General features: G+C 43.3%; 1 protein-coding gene and 1 long non-coding RNA gene across 3 annotated transcripts in view; one reads left to right on the top strand and one right to left on the bottom strand.

Annotated features, from left to right (window-relative positions):
* Positions 1–17988, top strand: part of RAPGEF4 (Rap guanine nucleotide exchange factor 4) — a 175495-nt gene that overhangs the window by 100458 nt on the left and 57049 nt on the right. The window contains exons 7-10 of one of the 2 annotated variants that reach the window (XM_080973326.1): positions 6041–6094; positions 7798–7904; positions 12780–12901; positions 15027–15210. In XM_080973326.1, the coding sequence (XP_080829452.1) occupies positions 6041–6094; positions 7798–7904; positions 12780–12901; positions 15027–15210 (467 nt within the window). The remainder of the gene's footprint in view (positions 1–6040; positions 6095–7797; positions 7905–12779; positions 12902–15026; positions 15211–17988) is intronic. The other variant, XM_080973327.1, reaches the window with a different exon arrangement.
* The window catches only part of LOC308458739, a 395423-nt gene that overhangs the window by 371837 nt on the left and 5598 nt on the right, over positions 1–17988 (bottom strand). The gene's annotated exons all lie outside the window — the stretch shown is intronic.

Here is a 17988-nt window from a genome sequence, read left to right as displayed (position 1 = left end):
TTTCATTACAAACCTCCTTTAATGGTTGAATTATCCAATCCTTCAAGGACGTATAATATTTTGAGGTTAAGCCATCTGGCCCTGGAGATTTGCCCAACTGCATGTTCTGAATGGCACCTTCCACCTCCTGTTCTGTTATTTTGTAGTTCAACATTAAGTTATTTTCTTGGGAGATTTTTTGAAGTTCATTTGTTTTTAAAAATTTGTCTAAATCACACTCTTTCTGTGGCCCTTGTGTATATAGCTGTTTAAAGTACCTCTGGAAGCATTTTCTAATTTCCACTGGATTCTGGATGTTCTTTCCTTCCACTTCCAAGTTGGTAATGGTGTTAAGTTTTTGTCTTTTTTTCATTTGCCAAGCTAACAGTTTTCCACATTTATTAGCCGATTCAAATGTCCTTTGTTTCATCTGTTTAATTTTCCATTCTATTTCCTGATTCATCATCTTCATATATTGAACTTGGTATAACTTTATTTCTCTCAGAATCTCTTGTGACTTTGGTTTCGCTCTCAGTTTCTTCTCCCCCTCTTTTATTTTTTCCAAAATTTTATCTTTTTTCTCATTTTGAGTTCTCTTCTTTATTGCGTTCTGTTGAATTAGAAACCCTCTCATAACTGCTTTGCTTGCGTCCCAGATTACTCTTTTTTCGATGGTAGTGTTCATATTTATCTCAAAGTAATCTCTCAAGGTTTTTTGGGCCTTCTTGGTAACTTCTTGATCTCTAAGCAAGGTTTCATTCATCCTCCATCTGAAGGAACCAGTGGGTGTTAATTTCATCTCCATTTTCACAGCATTATGGTCGGAGCAGGTTTTAGGGCAAATTTCCACTTTTCAAGTCTTAGGTGCCAGTCCTCTAGTAGTCCAGATTTGGTCAATTCTTGTCCATGTCATTTTGGCTTCAGAGAAGAAGGTTCCCTCTCTAGCCAAGGGATTCTTTATTCTCCAAATGTCAATCAAATCCATATTGTCAGTCATCTCAAAAAAGGTTTTTGGCAGTCTGCCATCTTTGGTAACTACCTGTCTCTGCGACTTGTCCATGTTTGTGGATACCACTCCATTCATATCTCCCATCATGATAATGTTGTAATCCATATAGTCTAACAATGTCTCATGCAACTTCTTAAAAAATTCAGATTTCCCCTCATTTGGTGCATATACTCCTACTATCAGAAATGTTTCTCCTTGTGTTTGGATTTCAATTGCCACATATCTTCCTTGGTCATCTTTAAAGATAAATTTCGGTGATAGGCTCTCTTTCACATAAATTACAACTCCTCTCTTTTTAACCTTGTCCGATGAAATAAACTCCTTTTTTTTTTTTTAAATCATATTTATTAAAGTTTCCAACAATATAGAAATATAACAGAGAAGAAAAGATAGAATATATTTAGAGCCTTACTTTCGTTATCTTCTTTCTAGGACTCCCTCCTCCCCCTCCCGACTGTATTCCCCTTTCATTAATTTGGTTCCACAAGCTCTCACTCCCAATTTAAAGCTTAATATGTTTAACCCATTAACCAATTTAAATTATACAATCTTACCATCATCCCTCATCATTAACAGAAAAAGAAAAAAGATTTTCCCCCAAGATCTACCCCAATTTCCTTCCACGAATTCCCTTTTTTTAAACATGTCAAATCAAAATACCATGATATACAAAAATTATATAAAGAAATAGAAGATAAAAAATATAAGAAGATTCAAAAAGATGGTTACATAGCCTTTGGATTCCAAAACTCCCCCCTCCCTTCCCCGGTTTGAATTCCCCATGTCCATCAGTCTATATGTTGTCAGCCTGGAGGTCTCAAGTCCATGGCCAGATTTTTTCCCATTCCACCTTGCCGGTTTTCTTTTAATTTATTTATTTAATGATGTTTAACTTCAAAAATCCAGTCTAATAGAGGCCTTTAATTTCCTTGGTCTTTGCTGCTCCTCCCATTGTTCTTTCCGTGTCGTAGTTAGTCCTTTATTCTTTTTATTCCTTACTTTCTCAGGTTTCTTGTCTTGTTCAGCTGCTAAAACGTTCTTATTCCGAAATCTGGTATCTCTACAGAGGTTTGTTGTTCAGGAACAAAAACTTACGTCCAGTCCCTTCCTTTCTTCAATAGAAAATTCTATTGTCTCCTTTTAATGTAAACACCTCTGTAGACAAAATACTATTTCAGTTTTGCTGCTTTCCCAGAAGATAAGTCCTGTGCGAATCTCAGAGTAATTTTCCACATACGACCACTTGTAATGTCCCGAAACCCCTCTAGGGGGATTGTAGTAACTTTATATCCTCTACTCCAAAAGTCAAATTGTTGTTCCTTATTTTCCGACAGTTTATATCCATATTGTGTCAAATTGTAACAGAATTAGCCAGCAAAGTCCTTGTAACAAAGTCCTCTTTATATTCTCCAGCTTTGACAGCTACTTTGACAGCTGTCAAAGTCTCCGTCTCTCTTCGCCAGGCTCTACGAATCGCCCCGGTTCCCAGGGGGGGTTGCATTTTCCCTCTCACCCTCCACTCTTCTCCTCCAGCACAGTTCTTGTAATTTCCCATTGTGGAATTAATGATTTTTATCAGCAATAAACTTCTCTTTCGATCTTGGTTACCCAGTCCTTGTTTTAGAATGTTTGCAATCGGGGGGGGGGGGACTGACTTCCTTTTTAGATCACCCCCGCTCGTGCCGAATCCGAAAAAAATTTCTGTTTTTCTCCTTTTGTACCCGGTTTCCCAATTACTCACGGGTTGTTGTTGATAGTCCGAATTTCCAATGGAAGAAGTCAGCGCTCTCCGTCGAATGGCATGCGGCTGCGCTCGGCAGGGGAAGCAGTGGACTCAAAGCACCACGCCACTCCCCGGCACCCGATCCGAAGCCTTTAAAAAGGCTCCTTCACGAGTCGGGAGGGCGCTAGCGGTGCCAGCCGAGTCCCCATGTCCACGGGCTCCGTGCCCGTGGTTTTTAAGGGTCCCCGCGTCGCCGGCGCGGTAGGACCCAGCCCCTGCCGAGCAGACTCCCTCCGGAGCTCGGAGGGAGTCCGCCATTCGGCGATGGCGCCAACCCGGAAGTCTGATGATGAAATAAACTCCTGACCCAATCTTTTATTAATCAATACTTTCCTATGGAGCCTTATCACATGTGTTTCCTGCAAACAAATCAAGTCCAATTGTTCCTTTTTCAGTAAATGAAAGACTTTTTTCCTTTTCTCCGGGGAATTAAGTCCATGAATATTCCAACTTAATAGTTGCAGGGACATGGTGTATTTATTTTGCTTTTCCTCCAACTGCACCAAGTAGTTGTTCTTGTTCTGTTGGTGGTATCACCTTGTCTAACTTGTCTAATCCCAAAGGTAGTGGTACTATGTCCTGTGTTCCTGGTTTTAAAGCTCTTGGCTCTTTTTCAGTTTCTTTTTGCAAATCTTCGTAATCTTTCAGAAATTTTTCTTTATCTTCCACTGATCTTATTTTAAACTTTTTCCCTTTAAAGGTAAAAGATACGCCTTGAGGGAATTCCCACCTAAAAATGGTTCTGTTTGCTCTTAGCAGGGCCACCAAGTCTCCGTAGTTGGACCTAAGATCCAAAAGATGTTTAGGGATATCCTTAAATATCTCCACTCTTGATTCCTTTATTTCCAAGGTCTTCTGGAAGTGCAGGCTCAATATTGTCTCTCTCCTCTCTTGATCGGAGGGTAATCAAACAGTCTCTCACCCTGTTCTTTCTCCCCCCTCTTCCAAGTCTGAAAGCACTTACTATCTTGAAGTCTAACTTGTCTGGGTCTAGGTCCCAAAAATCTGTAAATTCCTGCGTAAGAAAGTCACTCAAGTTGTCTTTCTCAAGTTCAGGTACAGCCCTGATCCTTAGATTTATCTGTTTTTCTTTTAATTCGATCATGGACAGCAATGACTTATGATCCTCCAGCTGCCTACAAATCGGTGGTATCTTTTCCTCTATCTTTTCCTCCACAGCCAGTGCTTTTTCCTTAGCTTCTTCAGCTGTTTTTCGATTCGAAGTAGATTCCTGCAGCAGTTTCTCAATAGATTCTGTATTTGAATTCACCTTCTGCCCCAAATTATTGATGCTTGTAGTATTTTGGTCAATTTTAGTTGTCGTTTCAGCCACTTGTTTGCTCAACTTTTCCAAAGATTCAAAAATTTTATCCAAAGCTGAAGCTAAACCCCCTTCAGCTGCCATTCCTTTAGACGCCACCTGGGCTAAATTTTCCCCTGGTGGGCAGGGAGGCCGGGTGCTGACAGTCTACGCTGCTGCAGTCTAATTTTACCAGATCTTCTTGTTTTTCCCCGAGTCAAGTCTGCCATAACACTTTATCTAAGGATCAAGGTCAGTCCCACGATTACTTGTTTGTAGTGGAAAATTCCCCTTTAGTATGGCCAATTTAGAGTGGAAAATTCCCTGGCCAGTTGTAACGATTTCAAAGTTCCTTTGGGGGACACAATAGCAGTTCCAATTTGTAGCAATAAAATAGCAATTCCAACTTTCAAAAATCCCCCCTTTAACCAAAAAGAGCAACAGTTTCAAGTCAAGAGGGACTTTTCAGAATCAAAGTATCCCTCTTACAGAGCTAGCTGTCAAAAAGTTACATTATCCTTTGACAGTGCGTTTCACAATACGGCAGTTTCAATGTCCCTTGACAGTCCGTTCCCAGGCATTAAGTGATGGTCTTAGTTCCCCTTCTCTCTTCTTTTGCGGGCAAAAGATACTTCCCCTTCTCCCTCCCCCTCTCCCGCACCACAGGGAGGGAGTTCTCTTTTTGTTGATGTAAGATTTGAGTCTTTTTCAACACAGTTTTCAGGCTCTTTGCTTTGACAGTCTTTGCTTTGATCTATTTACATAAAAGGAAGGCGGACTTCCTGTTTACACCTTCCCGCTTCAGTGCCGAATTAATCCTTTTTTTCCCCCTTGAGTTCCCGATCTTCAGACTTAACCTACTCACGGGTAGTTGTTTATTAGCCGAATTGTCACAGGAAAAAGGTCGGCGCTCTCCGGCAACAGCTGCGCGGCTTCACTCCACGGAAGAAGCAGTTGACTCTCAGCACCGCGCCAGACTCCCCGCTTCGCTCCGGAGCTCTTTCCAGGGTTCCCTCGCAGATTGGGGGGGGGCGCTAAGGGTGCCCGCCGAGTCCCACGGTCACAGGCTTCACCTGCCTGTGATTTTCGAAGGGGTCCCCGCTTCGCCGTAGCGGCAAGACCCGATTTCCGCGGAGCTACTCCCTCAAGACTAGAAGGAATCCGCCATTGCCGATGGCGCCGCCTCCGGAAGTCCCACATTTTAGCAGTTTTAGAGATAAACAGAAGCTTTGTTCGAATTACTCCTCTTCAGATGAAGCGTTTCTTCAATTTCAGCTGTCAAGCAGGGGTCAAATTAGATTTTACAAAACGTACCTGTAACTTTCCTCCCAAGGGTGAAAAGATTGGCTTTGGGGAGGGTTGTGGTTTTGTTCTGAAAAAATAGCACGGGAAAGGGTTAAGCAGCTTGCCTCGCCCACTTCACCCATAGCTCACATGCTTTGCATCCTGAAGGTGTGAAATCTGCTCTGGAGGGAGAAACCGATTTTGGGATTTAATTGTACAAAGATGGATCACTTGCATAGTATGAAGCGTAGAGGGAAGATGTGAATCTTTTGAACAGTTACAGGATAGTTTTAGTGAATAGTTTTAGTGTATGTGCAAAGTTGGCTGAGAAAAGGCGACTCGGAACTTCTATTCAAAAAAACCGGCATATGAATTTTCAATTACACAGGGCTTCCCTCCCCCCCCCTTTTTTTGCTACTGATATCTGCATCTCATCGCCATGTTTTAACTCAGTAGCTGTTTATGCATCTTTCTGTTTTCATCTAAATGTAGAACCTAGTTATTCTTGATTGCGACAAATGATACTGTGGAAAATTGCATATTTCACGTCTTCTCAGACTTCCAACATTTTCAGTTTTCGTATGTTCATTTATTTATTTATTTTTCTTTTGAAAAATCCACTTCCACGTTTGTTTACTTTTATCACTGCCCCCTTTGTTTCTTTCACTTAAATTTTATTTTTCAGACTCCTTTCATTGATCATCACATTCCAATCCGTCCAGCTACAGCCAATGTAGAGGTAAAGAGGTTAGATGTACAGCAGTCCTGGGTTGCTGTAGAAACTGAAGTGCTTTGGGGTTATCCAATTACCCACCCTGCCATTGCAATGATGCTTTGACTGTAATATATCTGAGTAAATTAGCTTCATGATGTCTCATTGCATTAAGTGTGAATACTCTAGAGTAAAGTGTTTACCTGAGGACTTTGCAACAGTGCCCGGAAGTCATCAGTATATGTAACTTACTTTTTTACCTGTGCTATCTAATAAATACCTCACCGTTAGTGTTGTTGCCGTGCTACGTGCAATGCAACATAACTGATAAGTTGCTTTGAATTACTAGGGGCTGCAGATAGAACATAACTGGTTGGATCAATAAAATATCAGGGGGAACTCCTTTCTGCTAAGGCAATTGGCTTTCCTGGCTGCTCCCTCATCTCAGGGCAGTTCACAACATAAAATCACAACATAAAAATCAGACTTGATGAAACTGCAGTGTAAACGAACACAGACAAAAGTGAGAAAGTGCACCAAGCCGATCTACACTCAAACCCAATTTTGCTCTGTTTGCTTTAGGTGTAGGCACTCTGATAGACACACACAGCAAAGGTGGCATTTTTCCATCTCCGCCTTATTAAGCAGTTGGTCCCTTACTTTCTCGCCCTGATCTGGCCACAGTGATCCATGCGACGGTCACTTCCAGGCTTGATTATTGTAACTCGCTCTACGCGGGGCTGCCTTTGAAGCTGACCCAGAAACTCCAGCGGGTGCAGAATGCCACGGCGAGGCTCCTTACTTGCTCCTTACTCCTTGCTGCAGGATCACATTCATCCAGTGCTTTTCCAACTGCACTGGCTCCCGGTGGAGTACAGGGTCAGATTTAAGGTGCTGGTTTTGACCTTTAAAGCCCTATGCAGCCTAGGACCCACATACCTACGGGACCGCCTCTCCTGGTATGCCCCGCGGAGGACCTTAAGGTCCACAAATGACAACACTTTGGAGGTCCCAAGTCATAAGGTGGCTAGATTGGTCTCAACTAGGGCCAGGGCCTTTTCAGTACTGGCCCTGACTTGGTGGAACGCTTTGTCACAAGAGACTAGGGCCCTACGGGACTTGACATCTTTCCGCAGGGCCTGCAAGACAGAGCTGTTCCGCCTGGCCTTTGGCTTGGACTTCGTCTGTCCCTTATTTTTCCCTCTCCTTACGGTTTTGATCTATGGGCTACTTTTAAAATGAGGCTGCATTTTAAATTGCATTTTAAACTGTATTTTAATTTTTTTTTCCTATTATGTTTTTATTGTAATTTTACTGGTGTTAGTTGCCCTGGGCCCGGCCCTGGCTGGGGAGGGTGGGGTATAAATAAAAATTTATTATTATTATTATTACACATAGACCTGCTATTACACACACCTCGAAAGGACGGATTCATTTCAGTGTCCTTGCATGTGCAAATTCCTTGGCAGAAACTAGGAAGTGCACACCGTGTGCAGCTGAGGTGCACAGATCCCTGGATTGGTTATATCCTGCAGATCCAAGGAGATCTACAAACATGGGGGCAAATGTACACATCCCATTATGACATTAAAGCCTAGATTAATAAGCTTCATTGCATTGTCAAAAAAACCCCATATTTGTAAATACCACTGTTACATAAAAGTCTTTTCAGGAAAACAGAAAAGCTTAAAATGTTTCTTGCCTGCTTCCTCCTCCTCCTCCTCCTCCAGGTTCCATCAGAAAGAATCCTTCAAGCTGGGAAAGTATTACGGAACGCCATCCTCTCCCGAGCCCCTCACATGATAAGAGACCGTAAATATCACCTGAAGACGTACAGGTATTTGTGAGCAGCTGATTGCATAACGGTTTGGGGGCCCTTACATATTGCGAGCACCATCTAGTGACTTTTAATTGTAGCTTGCTGCTTTTTGAGGTTCTCAAAAACGGTCGTACCTTGGTAATAATAATAATAATAATAATAATAATAATAATAATAAATTTATTATTTATACCCCTCCCACCTGGCTGGGTTTCCCCAGCCACTCTGGGCGGCTTCCAACAAAGCACTAAAATACAATAACCAATTAAACATTAAAAGCTTCCCTAAACAGGGCTGCCTTCAAATGTCTTCTAAAAGTTTGGTAGTTATTTTTCTCTTTGACATCTGGTGGGAGGGCATTCCACAGGGCGGGTGCCACTACCGAGAAGGCCCTCTGCCTGGTTCCCTGTAACTTGGCTTCTCGCAGTGAGGGAACCACCAGAAGGCCCTCTACGCTGGACCTCAGTGTCCGGGCAGAACGATAGAGGTGGAGATGTTCCTTCAGGTATACTGGATTTAGCGCTTTAAAGGTCAGCACCAACACTTTGAATTGTGCTCGGAAACGTACTGGGAACCAGTGTAGGTCTTTCAAGACCAGTGTTATATGGTCTCGGCGGCCGCTCCCAGTCACCAGTCTAGCTGCCGCATTCTGGATTAGTTGTAGTTTCTGGGTCACCTTCAAAGGTAGCCCCACGTAGAGCGCATTGCAGTAGTCCAAGCGAGAGATAACTAGAGCATGCACCACTCTGGCGAGACAGTCTGCGGGCAGGTAGGGTCTCAGCCTGCGTACCAGATGGAGCTGATAAACAGCTGCCCTGGACACAGAATTGACCTGCGCCTCGATGGACAGCTGTGAGTCCAGAATGACTCCCAGGCTGCGCACCTGGTCCTTCAGGGGCACAGTTGCCCCATTCAGGACCAGGGAGTCCTCCACATCCGCCCGTCTCCTGTCCCCCAAAAACAGTACTTCTCTCTTGTCAGGATTCAAACTCAATCTGTTAGCTGCCATCCATCCTCCAACCGCCTCCAGACAAACGGAATCCGTTCCGGAAGTCTGTTCGACTTCCAAAAACATTTGACAACCAAGTCGCAGCTTCCGATTGGCTGCAGGAGCTTCCTGCACGCAATCAGAAGCCACGGAAGCCGTGTCGGATGTTCGTCTTCCAAAGAACGTTCGCAAACCGGAACAGTCCTTTCTGGGTTTGTGGTGTTCAGGCGAAAACGTTCAAGTCGCAAGGCGTTTGGGACCCAAGGTACGACTGTATCGGTGCTTGCGATACGATGGCAACCCACCAAGTACAAATTGAAAACGATAGCCCTGAGTATGTGTCATTCTAGTCTGTTAAACAGAAGAAATGATGCATGCATAGCCTAGGCAGTTGGGTTCAAACAAAGAGCCTGTGTGGCATTATGATTATAGTGTGCTGGACCATGACCTTGGAAACCAAGGTTCAAATCCCTACTCAGTCATTAAGCTCATTGGGGCAGGCACCATCTCTTAGCCTAACCTACCTCACAGGGTCGTTGTGAAGGAGAAATGGGGGGAGAATGAGAACCATGTACATACCACCTTGAGCTCCTTGGATGAGAAAGGTGGTAAGTAAAGGCAAAGGGACCCCTGACCATTAGGTCCAGTTGTGACCAACTCTGGGGTTGCGGCGCTCATCTCGCTTTACCGGCTGAGGGAGCCGGCGTACAGCTTCCGGGTCATGTGGCAAACCAGAGCAGCACACAGAAACGCCGTTTACCTTCCCGCCGGAGCGGTACCTATTTATCTACTTGCACTTTGACGTGCTTTTGAACTGCTAGGTTGGCAGGAATAAGGACCGAGCAATGGGAGCTCACCCTGTCTTGGGGATTCGAACCGCCGACCTTCTGATCAGCAAGTCCTAGACTCTGTGGTTTAACCCACAGCGCCACCCGTGTGTAAGGTGGTATATTAATAATAATAATAATAATAATAATAATAATAATAATAATGGCAAAGGCCATATGGTGGTTTACCATTAGGGCAAATCTGTCAATTTCTCATTTTCCCTGTTAAGTTCAGGTCTCTACATATCAACATCAGTTTGATGATCAGTTTTTTAAAATCCTCATGAAATTTTGTCAACATTTCAGAGCGAATGTCTCCTAACGTGCAGATTTTTGTATGTTGTTTTTGCCTAATCTGCACACTTTACTTAGTAAATGCATTAGTTGTTGGAGAATTGCACTGCAGAATTTGGAAAAGTGCAGATTTTGAAGGATGGCTGTGTTCCTCTTCATATACTGTTTCAGGAAGTGCAAATTAGGTAGATTTGCCCTTTAATAGGCAAACTGAATTTCCCCTGAAGCCCAAAATGCCACATGAACAATAACATTCTTTAAATGTCCAATTTCATGCTTAAATTGGGCCTGCCCCCTTAGATTTGGCTTCAATGTACTTGTAATTCTTTCGTCCTCTCTCTGTTATAGTAGATATAGGTTTATGTTTATTATCGCTCATGCTTCTGTGTATCCTGCTGGTGGCAGCACTGCCTTGGGTGAACTAAATTATCTGTCAAAATAAAAAAATCCTTCCAGTAGCACCTTTAAGACCAACTAAGTTAGTTCTTGGTATGAGCTTTCGTGTGCAAGCACACTTCTTCAGATACACAGATGTATCTGAAGAAGTGTCTACAGATGTATTCTTCAGATGTATCTGAAGAAGTGTGCTTGCACACGAAAGCTCATACCAAGAACTAACTTAGTTGGTCTTAAAGGTGCTACTGGAAGGATTTTTTTATTTTGACTATGGCAGACCAACACGGCTACCTATCTGTAACTAAATTATCTGTGTAGTTCTGCCAGAATAGAAATTTAAAACTAAGGATAGTTAACTTACCTTTCTTTCTTTCCCTGTGCTAATAGTAATAGTAATGTGGTGCACCTTCTCAAGAGGACTGAAAAATTTAATTAAATACTCTTGAGGACTTAGCTTTTCTGTTGCTAATAGTAAATATGTGTGGGAAGTTAGGAGCTGGGGATTTATTATAATTTCTATATTAGGAACAAAATAGGTTACAAAGATTTATTTTATTCAACTTGCAATCATTTGAATTACACAGAACTCCTCATCAGAATGGAAAACAAACCTTCATCTAGGAACAGATGAGGTTTTCTTTTTTGTTTTCATCACAGGGAAACTCAATAAAGGATAGCTCTAGCCCAGGCATAGGCAAACTCAGCCCTCCAGCTGTTTTGGGGACTACAACTCCCATGATCCCTAGCTAACAGGACCAGTGGTCAGGAATGATGGGAATTGTAGTCCCAAAACATTTGGAGAGTTGCGTTTGCCTATGCCTGCTCTAGCCTATCAGAATATAGTTCCATTGGAATTGACCCTTTATTATTGAATCAGGGGTCCACAGATTTCAATGGGCCTTGGTAGCCAGCCACTATCTGTAGTCATCTCCAAACTCACTTGTCCTCCTAAATCCCCTGGCACATGCAGAAGATTCGAGGAAGATGAGAGACCAAACTCTCACTTTGTCCCAGCCTTTCCAGATACAGTCATACCTTGGGTTGAAGTTGCTTCAGGTTGAGCGCTTTCGGGTTGCGCTCCGTGGCAACCTGGAAGTAACGGAATGCGTTACTTCCGGGTTTCGCCGCTTGCACATGCGCAGACAGTCAAAATGATGTAATGCGCCGAAGCGGCAAATCGCAACACGCGCAGACGCGGGTTGCGTTCGCTTCAGGATCGAACGGGGCTCCGGAACGGATCCCATTCATATCCAGAGGTACCACTGTATGGTGGTACCTTGGTTTACAAACTTAATCCATTCCAAAAGTCCATTCTTAAACCAAAGCATTCTTCAACCAAGGCGTGCTTCCCCATAATAGCGGGGGACTCAATTTACAAATGGAACACACTCAACAGGAAGCAGAACATGTTCTGCTTCCAAGGCAAAGTTCACAAACCAAAACACCTACTTCCGGGTTTGCAGTGTTCTTAATCCAAGTTGTTCATAAACTAAGCTGTTCTTAAACCAAGGTACCACTGTAGTTGAAAGCAGTGAAAATCCCTTCTGCTGCTTCTGAGGGCCTTCAGAAGATGGCATGGGTAGAGTTATTTATCACTCGGTTCCATGCTCTGAAACACACTCGCTTTACCCTTGTACCTTTACAGTAGACAGACTGAATGGCCCTCTTCCTTCATCAAGTTCCAGGAGACTTGGGGAGGGCAGACTAGTTGCCGTTGGATTCTGCAGACCCAGAAAGGCTGACTGTTCCCTCTCCCAAGTCTGCTGGAGGAAAGGATGCAAAGCAAGTGCCTTCAAATGAGTGAACGGTCCCCACTTTGCTCTGTGAAGTCGGACACCAGAGGCTGTGATAGGAGAGAGAGAGTGCCATTGTTTCCAAATCTCTGTAAAGCCCAGTATAAAATGAGAGAACCAAGGGGGAGTCCATTTTTCCAACCTGGCATTCAGTGAGAGAGTCTTCCCTCTGAATTCTCCGTGGTGTGTGGAGAATTTGGGAGAGGCGGGAAGGATAAAGGGGGCCTCTCATGTTTTCCCAGGATTGGGGGCAAATGTTTTCCAGGTTGTTTTCCTCATTCCTTAAAGCAGGCATAGGCAAACTTGGCCCTCCAGACGTTTTGGGACTACAATTCCCGTCATCCCTGACCACTGGTCCTGTTAGCTAGGGCTGATGGGAGTTGTAGTCCCAAAACAGCTGGAGGGCCAAGTTTGCCTATGCCTGGCTTAAAGGGGAAACCTGTGATGCATAATCCTGTATCTAGTGTCTTGCCATTTTCTTCAAAGTCCCTTTCTTGACCTGGTTCCATTTACTTATAAATAGTTATTATATATCAAATGTTTAAAACCATTAGATGATGTAAAACATTAAAAAAATATGTATTTCTTTCCTCAGACAGTGCTGTGTAGGAACAGAACTGGTAGACTGGATAATGCAGCAGAGTTCGTGCGTTCATTTACGGACACAGGCGGTGGGCATGTGGCAAGTGTTGTTGGAGGAAGGTGTTCTCAATCATGGTAAGAGAAGCTCTTTTGCTTTATAGGAAATTCCTCCCACTCGGATCAGTGTTTCCCAAACGTGGGTCTCCAGCTGTTTTTTTGTGGACTACAACTCCCATCATCCCTAGCTAACAAGACCCAGTGGTCAGGGATGATGGGAATTGTAGTCTGAAAACAGCCGGCGACTCAAGTTTGGAAAACACTTTACTAGATCCATGGCATAGATTCCTTAGCAATCCCAAAAGGGATCACAGTTCTTTTAGGAGCATAACCATCTGTGAAAATACATAATATTATGGAGTGTCTTTGGAATGTCAGTATTTTGCGGGAGGGATTTGAGTACATACTGGGAAATTTGGATTGTGCAATTCAAATGGTGGGGAAGGGGGTTGGTATGCTATTGCCTCAACTTAATTAATTAATTAAAAAAATATTTATTTTCTATACCCCCTTTCATCAAAATATCTCAGGGCGGTTAATGTCCATTTCTTTTGTAAACTGGTGGGATTTTGTTGAATAGTTGGCTACCACCCATTGAGTTTTATAGCAGTAAGGAGGGTTTTTATTAAATAGCCCCATACTTACATGTGCGTAACTCTAGGTTATGTGATGCTTTGGGATTGTGCAATGCTAACAGTGTCATGGCACTTAGGAACTTGCTCATAGATAGATAGAAATGTTTGGTGAGATAATGGCCCTCTAACAACAACAACAACAACAACTTATTATTTATACCCCATCCATCCGGCTGGGCCTCCCCAGCCACTCTGGGCGGCTCCCAACAGAATATTAAAAACACGATAAAACATTAAAAACTTCCCTAAACCAGGCTGGCTTCAGATGTCTTCTAAAAGTAAGATAGTTGTTTATTTCCTTCACATCTGAAGGGAGGGAGTTCCACAGGGCGGGCGCCACTACCAAGAAGGCCCTCTGCCTGGTTCCCTGTAACCTCACTTCTTGCAGTGAGGGAACTGCCAGAAAGCCCTTGGTGCTGGACCTCAGTGTCCGGACTGAACGATGGAGGTGCAGATGTTCCTCTTGACTATGCAAGGGCAGAAAGAGCACACCAACCCCCAACATTCCTTTGTGTACCAGCCCTACTCCTCCACTGCCAAATTTCGTGCTTATCTCTGAAGGGGCTCGCATTGCCAACTGCAAGGAGGCTCGTAAGCATGTACACCCCTTATGTGGTCAGACTGAATGCATGAAGAGGCAAGTGTGTCTTAACTATGCAGGTACTACATGAGAAGGATTTATGCTAGCATAATGGGGATTTCCCCCTGCCCACCCCTGCCCACACACTCAGTTGGCTTCGGGGAGTTGGGAAACCACCAGAACAGTGCTTGAGGGGAGGAGAGGGGTGCATAGCTGTCAACTTACAGATTTGAAAATAAGGGACCAGCAGCCTTGAAAATAAGGGACCAGCAGCCAAAATAAGGGACCTGCAGCCTCACCTGTTCCAGGCACTCCAGTCTTCCTGTCCTCCTGCAGTCTGGTCAAACTCATGCTGGTAGCTTCGAGAACACTGTCCAACCAACTTTTTAACAAGAGGTTTAACTGAACAGAATCTGAATCACATGCACCACAAGGCCTATGCAGCCTCAACTTAAGATGGCTCCCCGGCCTGGCTTTGCACTGCAAATTTTGCAGCAGCACATGCAACAAAATGGCGTCCAGCATTCAAAAACTTCCTCAGCTTGCATTAACTAGCCACACACAAGGCATGCAAGCTCCACCCCCCAGTCGTTCTTAGACTTCTTATTGGGTGAGCAACACAGCCAAGCAACACAGTTGGAGCCTCCCTCCTCCCTGGCTGGCAGGGAGGGAGGGAGAGGAGCTGCTTCCTTTGAAATTTAAGGGACATCATTTAAGGGACATTTAAGGGACATCCATCAATAAGGGACAGCAGCGGGACATGGCGCTGGAATAAGGGACTGTCCCTTCAAATAAGGGACACTTGACAGCTATGGAGGGGTGGGGATCGTTCTCTCTGGCAAGCCAAAATGCTTGCCCTGATGCAATGATCAGAAGACAGTGACTTTGAAGTTCTCCCATTGGAGAACTAGGCTTCCGGGCCATGATACCTTATTTAAGCTATAATGCCTTCCTTTGCTAATGGTTACATTCGTATTGATGTTTTCAGTGGATCAAGAACAAAACTTCCAGGACAAATACTTGTTTTATCGGTTTTTGGACGACGAGCATGAAGATGCCCCGATGCCAACTGAGGAAGAGAAGAAAGAATGCGATGAAGAACTGCAAGACACCATGCTTCTCCTCTCGCAGATTGGACCAGACGCCCATATGAGGATGATCCTCAGAAAGCCGTAAGATAATCAACAATTACTGACTTGTCTCTGACAGCAGGTTGATACATTTCAAACCTTGAGCCTTATTCCCATTGCTAGATAACTAGGTTGCCACTTGCCCTTCAAGAACTCTATGGCCACAGTCCAAGATTTGCCTGACACCTTTCTCCTGTGAGAAACCTACTTAGGATAGGATGATTTGAAAGGATAGGATAATTTGAGGTTGCTTTTCAGTTTCTTCCTTTCTTTGTATTTAAAAAGCCAAAGGTAAAATAAAAGAGAGGTGCATGCAGCTTGGAGCGTAAGAGAGAGTACAGTGGTACCTCGGGTTACATACGCTTCAGGTTACATACCCTTCAGGTTACACACTCCACTAACCCAGAAATAGTGCTTCAGGTTAAGAACTTTGCTTCAGGATAAGAACAGAAATTGTGCTCCGGCAGTGCAGCAGCAGCAGGAGGCCCCATTAGTTAAAGTGGTGCTTTAGTTAAAGGTTAAGAACAGTTTCAGGTTAAGAACGGACCTCCGGAATGAATTAAGTACGTAATCCGAGGTACCACTGTATGAAGCTGTTTTGGATAAGTTTGTTGATTTCTTCCAGCAGTCTCTTGAGGAAAGTCGCTTGCAAAGATTCCTTCAGCTTTCTGGGTCCTTCTTGTCCTTACCCCTTTGCTTCCCTTCTCATCTCATCATCCTGAGTATGAGTCATGCTGTCATGTAGCCTTTGTATTTTAAGTTGCAGGCATCTATTCCAGTATCCCTGTTGTATATGAATAAGATCTTTCTCGAAGGACCAGTTCTGCCTTTCTCCACAGTCTGCAGGATGTTGGAAGGCCTCAAAGAGGCAAGGCCTTTCCATCTTGGCACCAGAATTGTGAAACTCCTTGAAGACATTCATTCTGTTAATTCTCTTTCTTCCGTTGATGTATACAAATAGATTTATGCTATTTGTATGTGATGTGAAGAGAAAAGAGGGTACACTATTGTTTTCACACTTACACCCTCTGTTTGTGAAAGCCAATGTGTGGGACGTAGAGCTATATTAATAGATGAAATAGGGATATCCTTTCCCTTTAATATATCTATAACAGAGTCGAATGTCTTCCTTTTCTTCAGAGTAGTTACAGTAATATCTGAGAGGAACTGTAGCTCTCTATAGTTTGATTTTATTTGGGGGGACGGGATTATGTCCCACTGCATTCATAATCAGCTCCATAGATCTAATATCTCCAAATATTACCTGTATACCACTGTTTGTTTTAGCCACTTCAGAATTGATCCTATAGGTTGCTTCAGTATAAGCTAATGTATTTTTAATCTTGGAAGCCGCCCAGAGTGGCTGGGGAAACCCAGCCAGATGGGTGACGTATAAATAAATTATTATTATTATTATTATTATTATTATTATTATTATTATTAATTATTATTATCTAGACTCCATGCACACCTAAAATGGTAGCCAAAAATTCTTCCAAAAGTTCCACAGAATTTCCACCTCCAAATTTTACCTCATGTGACTTTTTGTGTTTGCATACAGATAACATAAAACTACCATACTTTCCCGTCTATAAGACGCCCCCATGTATAAGACGCTCTCAAATTTAAGAAAACGGGGGGAGATGGAACAGAGTTGTTGAGCTTTTTTAGGGGGGGAGCCCACGGTTGTGGAGCAGTTTTTTTTGGGGGGGGGTGTGGAATGCCAAACCAAATATCACTCATCCAACTGGGAAACCCTAACAATCACAAGCAACACAAGCCAAATTGCCAACCGCTGCATTGGACAATCTACCTGGGTACAAAAAAAAACCCCCATGGGTCTCAGATGGCCTTTTTCATTTTCGCTGGAGTATGGCAAGACCTCTGACCCAGCAGAGGATTTGAGTTACCTTAATGGGCCTTGTTCTTAGAAAGAAGCAAGTAAGGGCATAAGCCATTGGCTGGACTGTACCACTTCCAACTGCCACTGGGGGTCCATGTGAGAATACAGTCGTACCTTGGAAGTCAAAACATCTTGCAAGTCGAACGTTTTGGCTCCTGAATGCCACAAACGCGGAAGTGAGTGTTATGGTTTGCAAACGTTCTTTTGGAACCCGAATGTCTGACACAGGTTCCGCAGCTTCCGATTGGCTGTAGGAGCTTCTGTTCGACTTCCGAGGATTCCGTTCGACTTCTGAGGTACGACTGTACTCCACTGTTCCCCACATATGTAAATCTATATATGAGGGAGAAAAGTTCTAATCTCCTCCTCCTCGTCGTCCAAGTTTGAGTATGGTCCCTATCATATTAGTCCTGATCTGTAGTCCGCGGTACAGTCCAGACACCGATTTATTGTCTAATATGTGGGAACTTGCCCTAGTTTTGACAAGTTATCCTGGCCATACGATGAAAGTTTCCAAGAGGTGTAGAATATTGGCTCTGTATTGGCTTGAAAAAATACTTCCTATTTGCATATCGGCACAGCTGCTGCCTTTGACATGCAACTCTCCAAGAGGATGCAAAAAACTCGCATAATTACCGTGAAAGAAATAATGCAATTTCAAAAAGAAAGAAAAAACGTGCTGAAAAGATCACTTTGAGCATTTGATTGTATAATGACGTTGTTGCTTTAAAAGGTGCTTTCTATTGTTTCCAATTTGAAACTCACTTGCAGAATGTGTCACTTGTTTTGACAGGCAACTTTAAAAATTCTCTATTTATTACATTAACTGCTACGTTTTAACTGTCAATTGATGAAAGAAAGCCTGTAGTGTTGTTGTTGTTTTTTAAAAAAAGAAGGCAGAAAAGAAAGCTGTAAGG

The sequence above is a fragment of the Podarcis pityusensis genome, assembly GCF_964106645.2.
Source record: "Podarcis pityusensis genome assembly, chromosome: 1".
NCBI classification, from domain to species: Eukaryota; Metazoa; Chordata; class Lepidosauria; order Squamata; family Lacertidae; genus Podarcis; species Podarcis pityusensis.
Note: the sequence above shows the minus strand (reverse complement) of the source record. Positions and strands in the feature narration are given on the sequence as shown.